This window comes from Harpia harpyja, chromosome 11, assembly GCF_026419915.1.
Source record: "Harpia harpyja isolate bHarHar1 chromosome 11, bHarHar1 primary haplotype, whole genome shotgun sequence".
In the NCBI taxonomy this organism is placed as follows: Eukaryota; Metazoa; Chordata; class Aves; order Accipitriformes; family Accipitridae; genus Harpia; species Harpia harpyja.
This window is the reverse complement of record NC_068950.1, coordinates 35038865-35055144: the sequence shown is the minus strand read 5'-3', so window position 1 is coordinate 35055144 and position 16280 is coordinate 35038865. Positions and strand designations below refer to the sequence as shown.

At 39.8% G+C, this 16280-nt stretch overlaps 1 protein-coding gene across 2 annotated transcripts in view; it reads left to right on the top strand.

The window, feature by feature from the left end:
- The window catches only part of TESK2 (testis associated actin remodelling kinase 2), an 85916-nt gene continuing 69636 nt past the window's right edge, over positions 1-16280 (top strand). Inside the window, exons 1-3 of one of the 2 annotated variants that reach the window (XM_052800613.1) lie at positions 1-220; positions 1887-1944; positions 8309-8612. In XM_052800613.1, coding sequence (XP_052656573.1) covers positions 8391-8612 — 222 coding nt within the window. In that variant the 5' untranslated portion in view covers positions 1-220; positions 1887-1944; positions 8309-8390. The remainder of the gene's footprint in view (positions 221-1886; positions 1945-8308; positions 8613-16280) is intronic. The other variant, XM_052800612.1, reaches the window with a different exon arrangement.

Sequence of the window (16280 nt, the reverse complement as noted above, 5' to 3'; positions counted from 1 at the left end):
GGAGGAGGAGGCGGGGGCCGCAGCCAGGGAGGAGGAGCCACGGCGATCACAGCCCCGGGTCCCGCAGCTGGGCTCCCTCCTCACATGGGGCCCCCTCGCTTGCCGCAGCGGCGGGGCAGACCCTCGCCGGGTTGCTGAGGGGCCGGGGGTTGGCCGCGGGTGGGGTATGCGGCCATGAGAGGCCGCGCCGCCCGCAGGCCCTGCTGGCGCCGCCGCTCAGGTAACGGCCGGCGCGCGCGCGGCGGTAGGGGGGCAGCACGCGAGGGGCGGGGGGGGGGGGGCGCGTTTCTCTGGGGTATCCAGTAAGGGGAAGGTCCTTGCGGGTAGGGGGCACCCCCCGACGGCGGTGAGGGGGGGGGAGAGGAGCCGCTCCGGGGAAGGGCACCCTTCTGTAGCGAAGGGGAGGGGGCAGCCGGCGGGGTCCCGCCGCCATCCCCGGCAGTGCGGTGAGGTGAGTGATGCGTTTCGGTGAGCAGGTGCGGGGGGGGGGGGTGGGCTGCGTTCGTCCCTGGGACGAGGTGTGAGTGGGAGCGGGCGCTGCAGGACGCCTAAGCGCTGCGGGGAAAGCCGGCTGCGGGAAACGCGTGCCCTGATCCGGGGGCAAGGGTCTGCCTGAACACGGCTGGGATCTTTGCCCAGCCACATGAGGATTGCCTTGAAATTGGTCACTTTGCCAGGAGGTGTGAAAGCTTGGCTCGGGTTTTGCTATTTTAAGTGCTACCCTGTAAGAATACATGAATCATGTTTTAATGACAGGCTCGACTGTTCAGGTGTATGTGCATATATGTTTGCTTTATGGCCTTCAGATGAAAGGTGCTGTATAAATGCAGGTGATCACTCTTAATGTTGCATTACTTTGAGGGTGGGAACTGTATTTGCTTTAAGTACGGGGCACTTTCCACTTGGGTATTCTGATAGGTGGTACCTTGATAGTTGAAAGCTAAAATTTCAAGAGTACTGAATTGAATTTTATTTAAATGTATACCTTTCTGTTTGCCCCCCTAAAAAGACTTACAGCTAATATTTAGGCTAATTTATGAGAAGCCTTTATGCTTCAACTGAAATTATTAGTATTTTCTTTTTTTGGTAGAGATCAGAGTTCTAGCATATTTATTGTCTGCAAAATCAACAGACTTGCAGTTCTATGGACTTAATTAGGCAGTGGAATTTACAACCTCAGATAAGATTTTTTTAATGAGGAACTCTCATATGCCCAGTGGACCAGCCATAAACCTTTCCATTTAGTCATCATCTTTGGAAATTATTGTTGCATACCGTATCCTGATAGGCCAATAAGAATGTAATTTTCTGACTCTTGCAGAAGTATACTGTACAGCTGTAGACATGGCTGTGTAATTCCATTGTCCGTTTTGGTTTGTCTTCATGTAAAACTTGCATGCAAAACATGAGTAGCTTGAACTGAAGGCAGAGGGGTGTGTTCCCAGTACCTGGTGGCAAGTGTGTGCTCTCCTACACTTTTTGATTGGAATTTGTTTTGTGCTGTTTCATTAGGATGAACTGGCAGTGTGAGCGGAGCAGGAGGTAGGGATGCAGCAATCCTTGCTTCAGTGCTTAATATTTTGGTGACTGTAGAAGCAGAAAGTTGGTCTAAATGAGGTGTTCTGGTGGTATAGGCCTCCTGTCACCTAGTTATACCCTCCGATTCTATACATTTGCTTTTGCCATTGTAATTCTTTATGCAAATGATTTCACAAATTCATGAAAGAAATGCAGGGTTAAAGGAGGGGACTGTTGCTTCTGTGTCTGCTGCAGAAAAGAATGAAGCTTGTGGTTCACTTGCATCATAGGTTCCCTTTCTGTATTCTTCCTGTAGCCAAGAACCATGCATCTGCACAATGGCAAAGCTTTTTATTGTATCTTTGCAGCATGGTATCTTGCAGCCTGGCACAAAAATGAGTGCTCTTCTAGGCAAGAACCAAAAAGGTCAGTGTTCATAATTTTTTTTTTTTTAAGCCCTTTTCCTCCTTATTAGTTCCCTAACGTGCTCATTTGAAGTTGTATATTTATCATTAAGTACATCTAATAATTGGCAACTGTATCACACTGCCTCCATCTGTTGTCTGTTGCCAAGTCCTCTTTCTGACTTGGATAGTAAGCTTCTTTTCATATGGTCCTGTCGCTTTTTCTTAAGATGAACACATTTCTGGTAGTGGCGAAGCCACTTTTTGATATGATTGTCCCATTGGTTGCACTGGAGAACTGTGATAGCTCTTGCAACCAGGAGTGGAGTTAGTTGAGATAACTTTTGAAGGCTGACTTTGTACACTCCAGGTCTGTGGCTTACAGACTGTGAGTTAAATGTTTCCCCTTGGTACCCAGGGTGCTTCAGATTGATGTGTAAATACCAGCAGACTCCAATCTCTGCCATACCTTAACAACAACAGATTGGCGAAGCCCTGTTCTCATTTCAAAAATTAGTAAATAAATTAGTCAAGACTGTGTTACTGTTCCGTTAGTTCAGCTGGTGCCTGAAGCAAACATGGTACTGGGTGTCTCACCGCAACATGAAACCCGTAACACAGACTGGTGTTTCAGCTGTATTTTAAGGGTGGGTTACAGAATGTGTTTTAAATATTCGTGGAGATGATACTTTTAGCTGCAAAATACAAATATTGACTGGTTTGTGTGATGATGTGTGAATGTAAGATTGTGTCCAAGAGAGGTCAGTCAGGTACGAAATTCAGCCTGCTTACTTTATCTTCATCCCTCTTTCAAGCATTCTTGTTCTCTTTTCTTGCCTTCGCTGTGCTGGATTGTCTCACTGTCTGCATCAAAACAATAGAAAGTTGCTTCCCGTCTCCTCTGAACCTCAGTCATAAACCTGGTGGAGAGGCTGAGGGGGAAATTCCTTGATTAAGATGTTACAATACCTGTAGGTATTGGAAAGCTTTGATTCCCTTTGTTTTTCTCTAGAGCTAAGCAAATGTCAGCCTGCTGACACCTGGAAGGCATGAGCTGCTTCTCAGTGTCTTCACTGAGCTCTGTTTTGTTAGGCAAACTTAATGTATTAAAATTATCCATTTGAAGCAGCAGCTGTGTATTGTGCATGATCTACTCGAGTGATTATTTAACTCTAACGATGCTCTGTAACTAGGCTAGAGTCTGTCTGCACTGTGGATTGGAGTGACTAAAACCAGGCTAGGAGAGGAATGGATTTTTGCAAGGTCCTTCTGTAGAGGTTTAGTTTTGTATTATAATTGGACCTTAGAAACTGTTGGCAGTTATACTACGGGCATAAGGATCAAGTGGTTTTCTGTTTGTTTGTGGGTTTTTAATATTCCCCCCTCCCCAGGTATATTTGCCTTCTAAGTATGTGCCAGAATTTATACTTATGCTTGATGCAAATATTTTTAAATGTACAACCTTGGCCCTGAATCCTGAGCTCTGCAGTAAGTTAATGGCTAGTCTCCCTTACTGGTTTCAAACTTGGCTACAGTCACAAAATAAATGAACTGTTTGTTTCAGCTTAGCCTCTTGTGGAGGTTTGTTTGCATTATAAAACCACGATGCAGTTTAGCAGACTTCCCGTTTCTGGAGTGGTGTAGTAGGGCTAATGCAGGTCTCTTCTGAGGAATGTCAGCCCTAGTTGTGGGAAGCTTGTGCTATGACAGTACTGGCTCGAGCTAGCAATTATCCCCTACAGGGGGAATGAAATTAAAGCAAAATGTTACCTAAACGAAAATAGAAAATGTTGGGATTTTCATGTTTGAGTGCAGTGTCGTAACTAAGACTATAAACTGGACCCTTAAGACTTATCCCGTAAAAGTAGTCAAAAAGACTTCAGCTTCAGGATGAGCTGGGCCAAACATAGTGCAAGCTCTAGTACTTGTAGCTACCTTGTCTGTAAATATTTGATACTACCTTCCCCCCAAAGACAAGAAGCTAAGTTATGGATAAACCAAGGAACTTTCCTCTGTTGGGAAAGTGAATGACAGCAGTTGAGAACAAAATTGTGGAATGCCTGGTTCTCTTTACCTGTTTAATTTGATTTCTTGTGTTTAATTTCTTTTTTCTTTTTTTCTTTTTTTTTTTTTTTCTCCAGGGTAATGACCTCAAAGTCAATTCAGTCTTTGGAAGATTTTGTTCTTTACATTCCTTTGGAGCTTTTCTGAAATTTGCACATTACTGCAGTGAATTCTTTTCTTTTTTTTTTTTTTTTTCCTTCCTCCCCCACGTTATTTTGTTGAGTGACACTTGCCAGCATAATTCCTTCATGTTTTTGTAGTGCTGGGTTTTGAAGCTACATCAGACTATGAGTTTAAATAGTTAACTCTTGGCAAATGACTTATGTCAAAGCTTTGGCATCTTGTTCTTCAGAAAACCTTTTCAAATTAATAACATGCATCCACCAGATTTATTGCTTTCCAGGCTGAATGCCTAGCGACAGTATTCTGTGTCTAAAAATGGTTGTTGTTGTTGTTAAGGCCATCTTTTAGGAAATTGTGAGTTTGACATTTGAGTGCAAATATGCAGATATTTATAAAGATACTGGGGGCAGAAAACATCTTAGTAATGAATTGAAATGTTTTTTGGAAGGATCTTGTTTTATACCCTGAGGCATTAAAGGGATGCTGCTAAAGTTGAGAAGCCTTACCCATTTTTATGTCTATGAAGTATAAAATGTTAAGTACTGGCTAATACATGTCACCTGTTAGTTTTACATTGATGTGTGGGGTATAACTTGATGTGCTATTGTGGGATTTCCATCTTTAAATATTTGCAGGCTTAGGCATTGGTTTTGAAAGCCAAACCTCTAATTAACCAAATAAATGCCGATAGTATTTGTATTTATAGTAGTTTCTACAATTAAAAAATAATGCATTCATGCAGTGGAGAAACTGATCTTAAAATAATATTGACATGGATTTTTTTTTTTCCCAAGTTTTTTTTTTTTTTTTAAACCAAGAAATTAAAATGTAGTAGGGCATGAAACATCCTGAAATTATGCTTTTCAGTAATGTAATAAATGTATGAGTAGAGCAGGTATGCATTTTGAGAGGTCTGTTTCTAAATTATTTTTGTCTTGGCAGAGTGGGGTGCATTTTTCTTGTATAAGGATGTCAGCCAAATTGGTCTGAAAGCTGAGAACTTATTGGGAAATGTTTTTTAGAGTGTTTAGTGTTGGGTTTTTTTGTTTGCTTTTTGTTTTTTTTTTTAACTGGCTGTTGAGCACATCTTAAGAGTTTTTAAGCTGAACTTTAATATGAAAAAAACCACCCAACAGCCTTTTAGTTAGTTGCAGGATTTGCAGTTTAGTGCACTTTAGTGCACTCTTGGATTCTGTTCAGTGCACTTTAATTAACCATACAAGGTAGTAAATTAAAGTACCTCAGACTGACTTGACAGTCAATTAAACCTTGGTTGATTTCATTGAGAATGTGATCATTAGTGTAATTGGCCAAAATGACAGGAGGCCCACTTGGAATTGTGCCCACTTGAAATGTTCCTCTAATTCTGTGTATGCAGTCCTGGGCAGAGTACTAGACAAATGGAGCTCTATCCTAATAATTTCCAACGAGTTCATGTAGCTGTCTGGAAAGAAGGCAAACTAGCAGGCAAAAATGAAGGAATGGGTTACTTGGGAATCCAGATAGCAAAACCTTTTGTGCTTTACGTTGTGTGGAGTACTTTGAATCTCTTCTTTCATTGTGGGATTTGTATAGAGTTTTGCAAAGTTCACCATGTGATTTCAATCAAAAGGATGTGTATGTGTGAGGGAGGTTGGTTGTTGTTTTTCTGTGTTTTGGTTTTTTTTTTTTTCCTGTTAAATAAATTGAGAGACTATGTTGAGAGCTGATCTTTTGTTAATGGTATCTGGATACTTAAGACAGTTAGGCTTTTCCTCCTGTTTAAGATTGCTTACCTAACTTGGTATCTTCTTCTAGTTATGACAACTGCAATCTTCCATATTTTGTTTTTGCATATATCTTGCTTTGCCTGAGAACTTAAACGTACAGTCCTGATTTACAAGTTGCTTTAGTTTGCTGGGCTGCAGTGGGGATATGTTGTTTCACTAGATTTAGCAGGGGTGTCTACAAGCCGCAGGGTCCACTTTATATGGCGTTACTGGGATACTGGAGTGTCAGACTGTGCATTTCTGGGGCAAAAACTTTCCCTTCCTTGGAAAGTGTCTAGTGCATGTGGGTATTACTCTGATGCAAATAAGTTCTAAAAAATTGTTTCTTCAATTACAGCAGGTTTTCTGGTCAGTCTGCAAAGATACTTGCATCTTCTGTTCCAGAAAATTAATTGTTAACACCATGGTTTCCATCTATCCTCCTTCCATAGACAGTTCTTTATCTCCTTGAAAAGTAACCAAATGATAGTTTGTCCCTTTCAGATCAAAAGGAGTCATTTAAATGTGCCTTGGAAATTCCTGGGCATCTTCTCTACAGCTGAGGGGGTTCCCTGGGCTATTTTTCTCAGCTGGGGAGACATAACAGGCTTTATCTTCCCATGGTGCTTCTGTACCATTTCCAGACCCTCAGGGCGCACGGGGCAAGAATATGAGGTCAGAAATTGGATCCTGATCTTCTGTGTGGCAGTTGGCCACACCATAACATTCGACTATGTAGTACTATCACCTCAAAAGTACAGTAAGCTCATGCGTGTGGGAGTCTGCATATAAAATTCTGTAGGAATACCACAATGTAGGATTTGATAGAGATTAGATTTTCTTAATCAGGCCCAGGTGAGACTCTCTTATACCCACTGACTCCCATTTAGAGAGGTGAGTGTTAAGATGTTTGAAATAAACACCCTTGAAAAACATGGAGGTTTTTTTTTTTGCTGTTGGGTTTGTTGGTTGGGTTTTTTTCTTCTCTTTTTTCTTTTTTGGAGAGGACGACCTCAAATTAATTCCATGCTGTTCAACAGAGCTTACTTCTGAAGGCAGGGAAGGACTATGTGTTTTTCTGATGTGTTGGCACAGAGCATCTGTGAAAGATACACTGCACACAAAACATGGCTGTAGCAGCACTGCTATATATTCAGAAGACAGCTGGTGTGCCTCTGTTTTTGAGATGCTCTTCAAATTTAGTGTATTGTTCAGGTTCTGTACATCTGTGTAAATGGAAGTATAATTGCCTGGCCTGCTCCCTGCTTTGTGATTATTTTGTCCACCATTTTTTTTTTTTTTAATTTTATTGTTTCCTTCCCCTCCCTCCAGTTTTTCATTTGCCCTCAGGAAAAAAAAGGAGAGAGGGAGAAATCTATCCTCTCTGTGACTGCTCACTTTGTTCAGGTTTTGTAGGAGCTCACCAAATTGCTGTAAATGAACAGTGAAGTGTGGAAAAGACTAATAACCTCCCGAGTCTAAGGTTTAAAGAAAAAAAAAAAAAAGTAGGCCACCTGTCAAGTCTGCCAGTCCAAGCTGAATTTGATGGGCCCCAGAGTCATCCCGATTACTTCATCATCCTCTTAAAAAGATAAAAAAATTCCCTTACTGTTGGGTTTTTTCCTTTTTTTTTTTTTTTTTCCCTTTCTTTTCTCCTACTTGGCAAATGTAGCTTGTTTCCTGTGTTTTCAGTTGAACTGAAATTAATATAGCTTTAAAAAGAGTGTTTGTGGGGAGAATTGTTCTGGCAGTTTCTTATAAGAATATGTTGTTTTTGTAGCAGGGCTGTTGATGTTTTTATAAATTTGGGGGCTGGATCTTTAGTGGATTTAAACTTGTGTTCCTACCAGTTGAGGAATTGGTCTTGGAACAGTCACAGGTGGAAGCTTTAAAAACAAAGGTTTTGGTGCTCTAGCTACTGTTATTGACAGCTAATAATTTTCCTTATGTCAACTGAAAGTTGATCTGTTTTTTATAGTTAGGGATCCCTTGTGCGTTCCTTAATGTGAAATGGTTTCTTGCAATAGCAGTAGATTGGTCACCAACTGCTACTGAAGTAGAATAGAACGTTACATTTTGTGGGTTTCCTCCTGCTTAGTTGCTTGCTTTAGCAACCAGAACTTATGTAAAAAAGAAAGGGGGGGGGGGGGGGGAATGAAAGTTGTTTGTTACCAGTTAAATTTTGAGTTCCAAACCTATTCATCTTGTAGTAGCTAGACCATAGGGTATTTCCATGAATCTAAAGGAAAAGTTCATTACATTGTCTGTCTTTACTGATGATGCTGTGTGGTTGGTTGTGGTTGGTTTTTTTTCTTTGTTTTTTTGTGCCCCCACTTGGATATCTTCTGCTTTTTTTCTTATTCCCTTAAACTGATGTCAGCTGTGTTGGAGTCCTGTCAAAATTATTAGATATGTTTACAATAATGGTAATCTCAATATCTTGTATTTTAGGATCCAGCAAGAGTAGAGAAGACAGCAAATTACCTAAGATGTGAGAAGTCCTTCCTTAGCAAAATAAAACCTCGTTTTCAAAATGGACCGAAGTAAGCGGAATTCAATAGCAGGATTTCCACCACGCTTGGAGCGCGCTGAAGACTTTGATGGTGGTGCTGGAGGAGAAGGGACTGCATCCCAGATAGGAAGAGTTTGTACCTCTTCTTACAGAGCCCTGATAAGTGCCTTTTCCAGACTTACTCGTCTTGATGACTTCACATGTGAGAAAATTGGCTCTGGTTTCTTCTCTGAGGTGTTCAAGGTGTGTGTTTAATTCTTTCCTCTCTGTGTTGATTGCTTCATGTGTGGTGCTGAGAATGTACAAGACTTCAGCAGACGTACTTTTCACTGAAGTCGACTGTTTGTTCCTATATTTGCTTTACTCAGGATGAGTGAGTGATGAAGAGCTTGCAGGTCTTAAATATTTCCTCTGTCACCCTTCCAGCAGTTTTTTATCACTTGTAATTTATTTGGGGAGGTGCAGAGGCTATTTGGGAGAAACAGTAAAAGCTAAAAAAAAATTGGTTTATCTTTTGGTCTCTGCCATGTATTTTTGCATTCATGTAGTGTATTAAACATCAATGGCTACTGGTTCTCTCATATGTAAGTGTGAATGTGTTTAACTTAGCTATTTTATTAGTTTTGTGGGATTGTACTCATTCCTTTGGTAGTCTTTGCCTCCCAACACTAGATGCATGTGCTAGGAGATCTACACATGATTACTGAATTTGAAACCACAAAATTTATTGCACTGAAGTTACAATACAATTAGCTGCTCTTCTCTTTTTCCTTTGCTGCTTGTTATGCCATGCTTCTAACTCAAATAATCAGAGATTGGTTTGAAGTAAACAGTATGAATGAGAAAATCTGATGTTGTCAGTGACTTGCTGCTATGAAGCTGGGAAGTGGGTAAGGTCTTTGTAAAGCAATTTGTGAAACTGTACAGGCAACCTCAATTTTGTAGTTCTGGTGATATTTCTGCTGTTCTGACAGTTCTGGTAGGGTTTATCGTAGAGGAATAAGACATTGAGTTGACTCCCAGGCTTTCAGGCATTGCAAAAATAATTTGTTTCCTTGTCCTAGTTCCTGACTTTAAATGAAGTCACCTTCCAAATTATTTCCATTTCAGTGAAATGCCAGAAAACTTTATCTCACAATATATTAAGTCCATTCCATGACACTTCATGTGGTCTTTTCTTGAAGAAGTTAAATCAAAAAAACCTCTTATCAAGTTTTATTGCTGTGAATAGGTATGTGAATTAGAAAATGAAAATTATCTTAATGTTGCTTTAAAACCCAAAGGCATTCAGATCTCCATATATATCTCTTGTGTAAAGGCAAGTCACTCCACAGAAGTTTTTTGTTTAGCTAGGTATATGGAATTAACTTCCACTAACACAAGTTTTTAATTCTTTCAAATGGGCAGACATGAAGAATTTTATTTGGGGTGTGTAGGAGACTTGGTACAGGGCAGCTCTTTATAAAGTCAGCTTGTATACCAACTGGAAAAAAGGGTTTGTTTTTGGTTTTTTGTTTCTTATTTTCTTGTTTGGAAAACTTTCTGTAGTGCATTTTGTAGCAACTGTTTTTGTATCTGGACGTTTCTTAACGTGAAATGAACTGATTTGTAAAGTTCTGTGTGCCACTAGAGCTCATCTTTACAGCTTTTATGGCGAAGCTGCTGTCAAGTGTGTAAGGATACCAATAGGCTTGGGTCATCTGTAAGTAACTGGGGAATAATGACCTTGGTTTGTTTGTGTGAATTTCAGAATTCATGTTTTGGAGTAGTTTTGTTTTCGGTTTAACTCAGTGTTACTGATTAGACATTGTGTCTTTTCCCATTCTGTAAATTCAGGATTTAGCCCTCTTTAATGCTTGGATTTTCCAGTGCTTAGGTTATGAATTTATCCTATAGTGGTATTGCCTATCATATTTATGTTGGGACTTCAAAAAGTTTTGTAGTCAAATAGCTACATACTTTGTGAACAGACTTACTAGGTGGAATAGCTATAATAGTCTACCATGCCTTGATGAGCAACATCATGGAGAAGCACCCTGAGGCAAGGTGCTTGTATAGCCAGCAGAAAGGTATGGTATTAATGATCATTAGGAAGGAAAAGTAGGTAGGGGGGAAAAACTGGCTAAAAGTAAAGGTAAATTTCCAGCATTCATAGTAATTGACTTAAGAATATCTTATTTTAAGAGAGCACTTGGTTTAGTCAGGTAGTGGCATACAGAGGTAAACAGCTGTTTGAGAACTTATGTTGATTGAGAGAAATCTGTGATATCCAATTTACCTTCCTGTGCATAAATAAGTCTGCTAACTCTTTAAAAACCTTCCCCTGCCATTCCCCCTTTCAGTAAGCTAAACTAGACATCACGTGGTGTCAGTCTGCAATCAGTGGCATTACTCTTAAGAGAGCGATGGTAGTAGCCTGAGTATCTAGTGTCTGTTTTCCCAGAAACAACCACAGACCCCCTGCAGGGAGACAATGAGTGATAAAGCCTTTTCTTTCACATCAGTTTCAAACAAGGTCTCGCTTCAGTTTTGGCACAAAGGGGTGAGAATGCATTACGACCTTATCTTAGATGCAGTTCCATACCCAATTTAAGCAGGTTTCTGTTCTGGTAGTTTATCAGCCTGACCACCTCTGTCACCTACTGTGCTGATGATCAGATTTCATGCAAGAACCTTGATGTGCTTCCAGGAAGGAGAGCCTCATGGTTTGACACAGTTAAAGTTCAGTCTGATTTGCGGACTCCCAGCTAAATGATCGAACTCGAGAAAAATCCAGGATAGTTCTAGACTTACATAAGTAACTTTATAAGACCAATGGAGCTTTCACTTTAAATTAGCAAAGGTGTCTCAAAAAACCTCACGTCACAAGAGCTTTTTCAGTTATGTATTTGTCTGTTGTTTTGTGAGTATTATACATTGGGTTCACTCAAGTGATTTAGCAAAGAACCCTTGGTCTGTTTTGAGGGTTTGGGATTTTTGTTTTGCTATGTAACTGACATTTGTTTTCAATGGTTTCTTCCCCTCCAACCTTTTCTGTGGAAACTCCTTTTGTAATACAGTGGATAGAAGTTGACTTCTCTTGATTTGGGAATAGGAGTACATTACAGATTAGATGTATATATTAATGGTTATATGTGATATGAATGATCTTTTAGCATTTCTAGTGCACCTCTATTCATACACAAATTAAACTTTGTGGTTTATTCAGCATAAACTATTAAACTAGCATTTTGATTTTGTTAGCCATCACTATAACACTTCAAACTGACATTCACCTGAGTATTAAGTATTACAGAAACTAGTTTAGAAAAACTGAACTTTGTTAAACTATTAGCAGTCTAGTTTGAAGCAGCTGACTGACTAGTGCCTGTTCTAATTTTCAGCAGCAAGTGCAGCCCACTGAGGTTTGCTTTTAAGATTGAGGTAGGCAAAGACTGTTTATGTAAATGAACAATGCCCAGCCATGATCCCAAACCTTTAAATTCCTAGCTGGGAAGACCAGTAAGGGGTGATGGAGCTATAAGTAATTGTGGGGAGGATAAGCATCACACTGAAACTAAATACCTTATTAGGAAATGGATACTATTAATTATAAAATGTGTGTGTTGGAACAGCAGTCAGACTAAAATCCAGGATCTTTTTCTATTCAAATATACCTTCAGGTTCAAAGCCAGTACTAAATATTCAAGTTGCTGTAAAATTCTTTTGGGTGTTCTTGTTGGCTCTGCATTCTGTAGCTGAACTTTTGAGAGAGACTGGAAATACTTCAGCACTTTGGCTGAATGTTAAAAATTGACTTTTTGCAGTTTATTATTCATGTATACATGAAAACAAGGATCATTGGTCCAATATAGAATTGTGCAAATTCAGTCTCCTGTGTGTTTGCATGTTGGGAAGGTCATGTTGCTGTACAGGTGTGGTCACTGGGGAATTTGAGGGTTTTGTCTGTTGAGGAATGGTGAAGTCTTTTGACATCCAGGGAAGAATTCATAGTTTTGTCTTGGGCAATTCTGGATGCTAAAATAGATGTTTCACTGCCGACAGTTCTTCTGCTGTTTTAAATATGCCTAGCCATCTAATTAGCAGTACCATCAGAAGATTAATTCAAGAGGAGGAAAACAATTTGTCTGGGTCACTCCGATTAGTTCTGTAGCGCAGGGGACACCTCACTGCCATTGTAATAATGGGCTTAACTGTTGAAAGCTCCCCCCTCCCCAACAGCTAGAGAGTTGACATATGTATAACAGGGAGAAGAATAACTTCTCTTTGTCAGGGAACATGCTCTGACAAAACCGCTAAAGCTAGTGCAGCCTTCCAAAGATTATCTTTGGGACAGGCAGAGATCAAGTTTGAAGACAGAACTCACGTCAACAAGGCCGCAGTCCTGACCACCTTGAATTGTGCTTTTAACCTTGTAGGAGTCAAGAGATTTACTAATCAAAATTAGTCATCAGAGAAAAAAATTCCATCTTATGAAATACTCTAAGCAATATGTCAGTATAGTTTGTATCTTAAGCATACATGTGGGAAGGTTATTCATGTGAGCAGTGAAAAAGGTGCATACTTGAAAAAAAAAATCAGTTAGTGAAATACTTGTTTAATGGTGCATGGGCAAAGACAAGCCTATGAATATAAGATGTATAAGACATAATACAAGATAAACTGCCTTTTATAGCCAAAATACTAAGCAGCTGAGCATGGGTGCCTCCAAAGAAAAATTTTGAGATGGAAATCAGCCCTCCCATTTCAGCATACTTACTAACAGCACCAAGCGCTAAGTACGCAGTTTATGATCCCCTATAACTTGAGATCCTTTCTGCAGAACTTCTGGCTAGACAGTTTTCCTGGTTTTGCACTTGTGCAGCAAATATTTTTTTTAATTCTAATCCTGCCTCAGAAGTGCTTGGCCCTCCTTCACTCCTTGGTTTGACTTCAGGCAAATTCCTCCAGAGTCCTACATGATAATCTTACCAGTTTACCTGTGAACCACTAGCTACGCCTTGATTATGGTTTTACATTGCTACTTTATAGTAGTTCCTTCTAGATCACATTTGTCTGGCTTATTTATGAAGATGTCTTGTAAGATGCATCAAAGCCATATGAAAAACAAGATACGATGAATCTTAGTGCTGATATGACATGGATACCCATGAGAAACAAATGCAGGAAATAGGTCACTGCTATTCTGTGATGTATGGACTCCACAGCCTATGAAACTAGCACTATACAGGTGCGAGGCCTAGTCAGAAAACAAAGAGAGGGCAGTGTACTTTGGTTGACTTAACAAGAGGGGTGGTGGGTGCATATGGGTCAGTATCCTCAGGATATTCATGCTGTATGTGCTTATGGTGTAAGGCCTCCTATCTGAATACCCTGGAATGATGGTCCTCAATTCATCAATTAGTTGTTAGTCTTTATTTTGTATGGTCAAATTTATGTGCTCGTTTCAAAAGTGCTGACTGATCAGGGAAGGTGCATCTGTCTAAATACATACCTTGTGCCTGAGGTTAGGATCCTGTTCCTCATATTTATTTAATGTCTTCAAGATGCCTTAAAGATAAGCAGCATCCAGCTGTCTAATGTGAAAGGAGAAACAGGGCTGATGTGGAGCTGTGCTTAGGGGTAGTGTGAAGAACACATATATAATTGTTTTTTATCAAATACTTGTAATGTATTTAGGATAAAACTGGTAGTTCTGTTACCTCTAATGTACGCTATCTAATATCTTTTATGTTTTGTGTCGTTTATGATACTATGTCTCTCAGGCACATTGTCATGCTGGTGGGCTTGGTCTCTGGAACATCTGTGGTAGATCTGAGAGATACTACTGATCTAGCTTTCCCAAAGTGACTCATTGAGAGCAATTTTTTTTTTTTTTTGTGCTTTATGACTTTATTACCATTCTGCTTGATTAACATCTCTCTCTATGTTTGTTTATAATTTTGCAGGCCTTGAGGAGTCCAGTGCAGAAATGTTTGATGTCGCTTTCTTCTTTTGGCCTCTGACCTAGGTTTGACAGAACTTGCTAACTAGAATAAACAGTGCAGAGTAAGCAACTGTACAATAGAGGGACTAACTCATAGGACTTTGGACACAAAAGTTATGAGAATAGACAGGTCACCTGACAAAAAAAAAAAGTATGTGTCTTGGTTGTCATGAATATCTATTTTCATGTTATACTTTGCCCATTATGTCTCATGGTTAAACTATATGTTTAAAAATGAAGGCATTATGGACTTCTCAAACAGTTAAGGCTTGGAAGAGTTATTAGGTCATCCACACACACCCTGCCACATTATGTTTTACCAGTAACTGGTATTTTGTCTACAGCATATATTGATACCACATACAACACAGGTATACCCCCATCCCCCACCCCCCGTTGTTGGTTCTTTAATTCAGTTCTGAACTGAAGACCTCAAAGACAGTAGCATGGATTCCAGTGCTCAGTGTGTAATCCCCCTGTTGTAAATTTGTACCTAACTTGAACTCTCTGGACGTGCTAGTCTATGCAGTTATTCTTTGTATTGTTTTGGCTGGGCCAGTGTCTTTTTAGTACCTCTTCTTTCCTACTCTCTGGACCTGCTAGTCCACGCAGTTATTCTTTGTATTGTTTTGGCTGGGCCAGCGTCTTTTTAGTACCTCTTCTTTCCTCCCTATAAAACTTGATGTACGTTATCAAGTTAGGTTTTGACCCTTTTGGTGTGTTAAGTAGTCCCAATTTCTGTCTCTTTCCTGTCCCACCCTGCCTCTGGAAATGACCTAGTTCTTGCAATACAGGTTTAAGTCTTTCCAACATTTTCTCCAACATCTTTGTCTTTTTAAAGTGGACATCCTAACTCAGAATGCCCTAGTTTTGTTCTTAACAGTGACATGTAAAAACTATCCTTTTGCTTTGTGTCACAGTCTCTTATAACACACACTACTTGTTATCATAGCACATTAGCACCTTATGTTTAATGGGTATGGGTCTCCTGTTCTGTAGCCTTCAATCCTTGTTCATAGTGAAGTTTTTCATTTGGGTATGTTAATTTTTGCTCAGATGGACCTAAGATATGAAGTGGCCTTCACTGCTCTAGTGAAATAACATAGGGTAATGCTACAAAATTCGAAGTTTCAAAATTTTCTGAGTGGCAACTTCCATCATTGAGCTGGAAGTGAATGCAGAATATTCAGTAACAGGAGGCCTAGCTCAGTTCCTCTGGAAGCTCATTAAAAGACTTCCCTATCTTATGCTGCTTTGTCATGTACAAGTGTATCTTGAGCTATCGTTAACCAGTCTTTAATCTAGTTGTAGTGGGTTGTGGCACGAAGTCACACGTCTTACTGAAGTCTGTGTGTTCATGTATGTATATTGTTATTGTAAAACATTTATACAATTAGCTTAATAAATCTTGTCACCTAATTTTAAAATTAATGTAAAGCTAGGAAGGGATGTTATGAGAACTACTACAGTATCCTTAGCTGAGCCAGGCTTAAGTATATGTGTTCTCTTGGCAGCTATTTTAGGCCTGTCCTTTAAACTTCCATTATAGAAGATTCTAGAAACTCCTTTGGTGTATCCAGGGCATATTTTACTATTATTATTTTTTTTAACTATCCTTTTATAGCTAAAACTTCCCAGTTTGAGTTGTTTCTACAGCTGGTCCTGTCTATTTGCTTAGTGACTCTACTAGCAACTCATTACTGACAGAGGGTTCAGTTTTCCTGTGGCACTTAGTGATATATCATGTCAACGGAGGCCTTCTTCCAAGAGTAAAATGTCTTGTGAGTGTGTGGAAGGAGGGAAGGAGATATCTGAGTAGTTTTATAAATGAGCATGCAGAGAAGGGAATGCCAATTCAGATTAAAAGGAGGGGATGACTGCAAAAAGGAACATGGAAAAGGTGCAGAAAAAAGGGCAAGAGAATC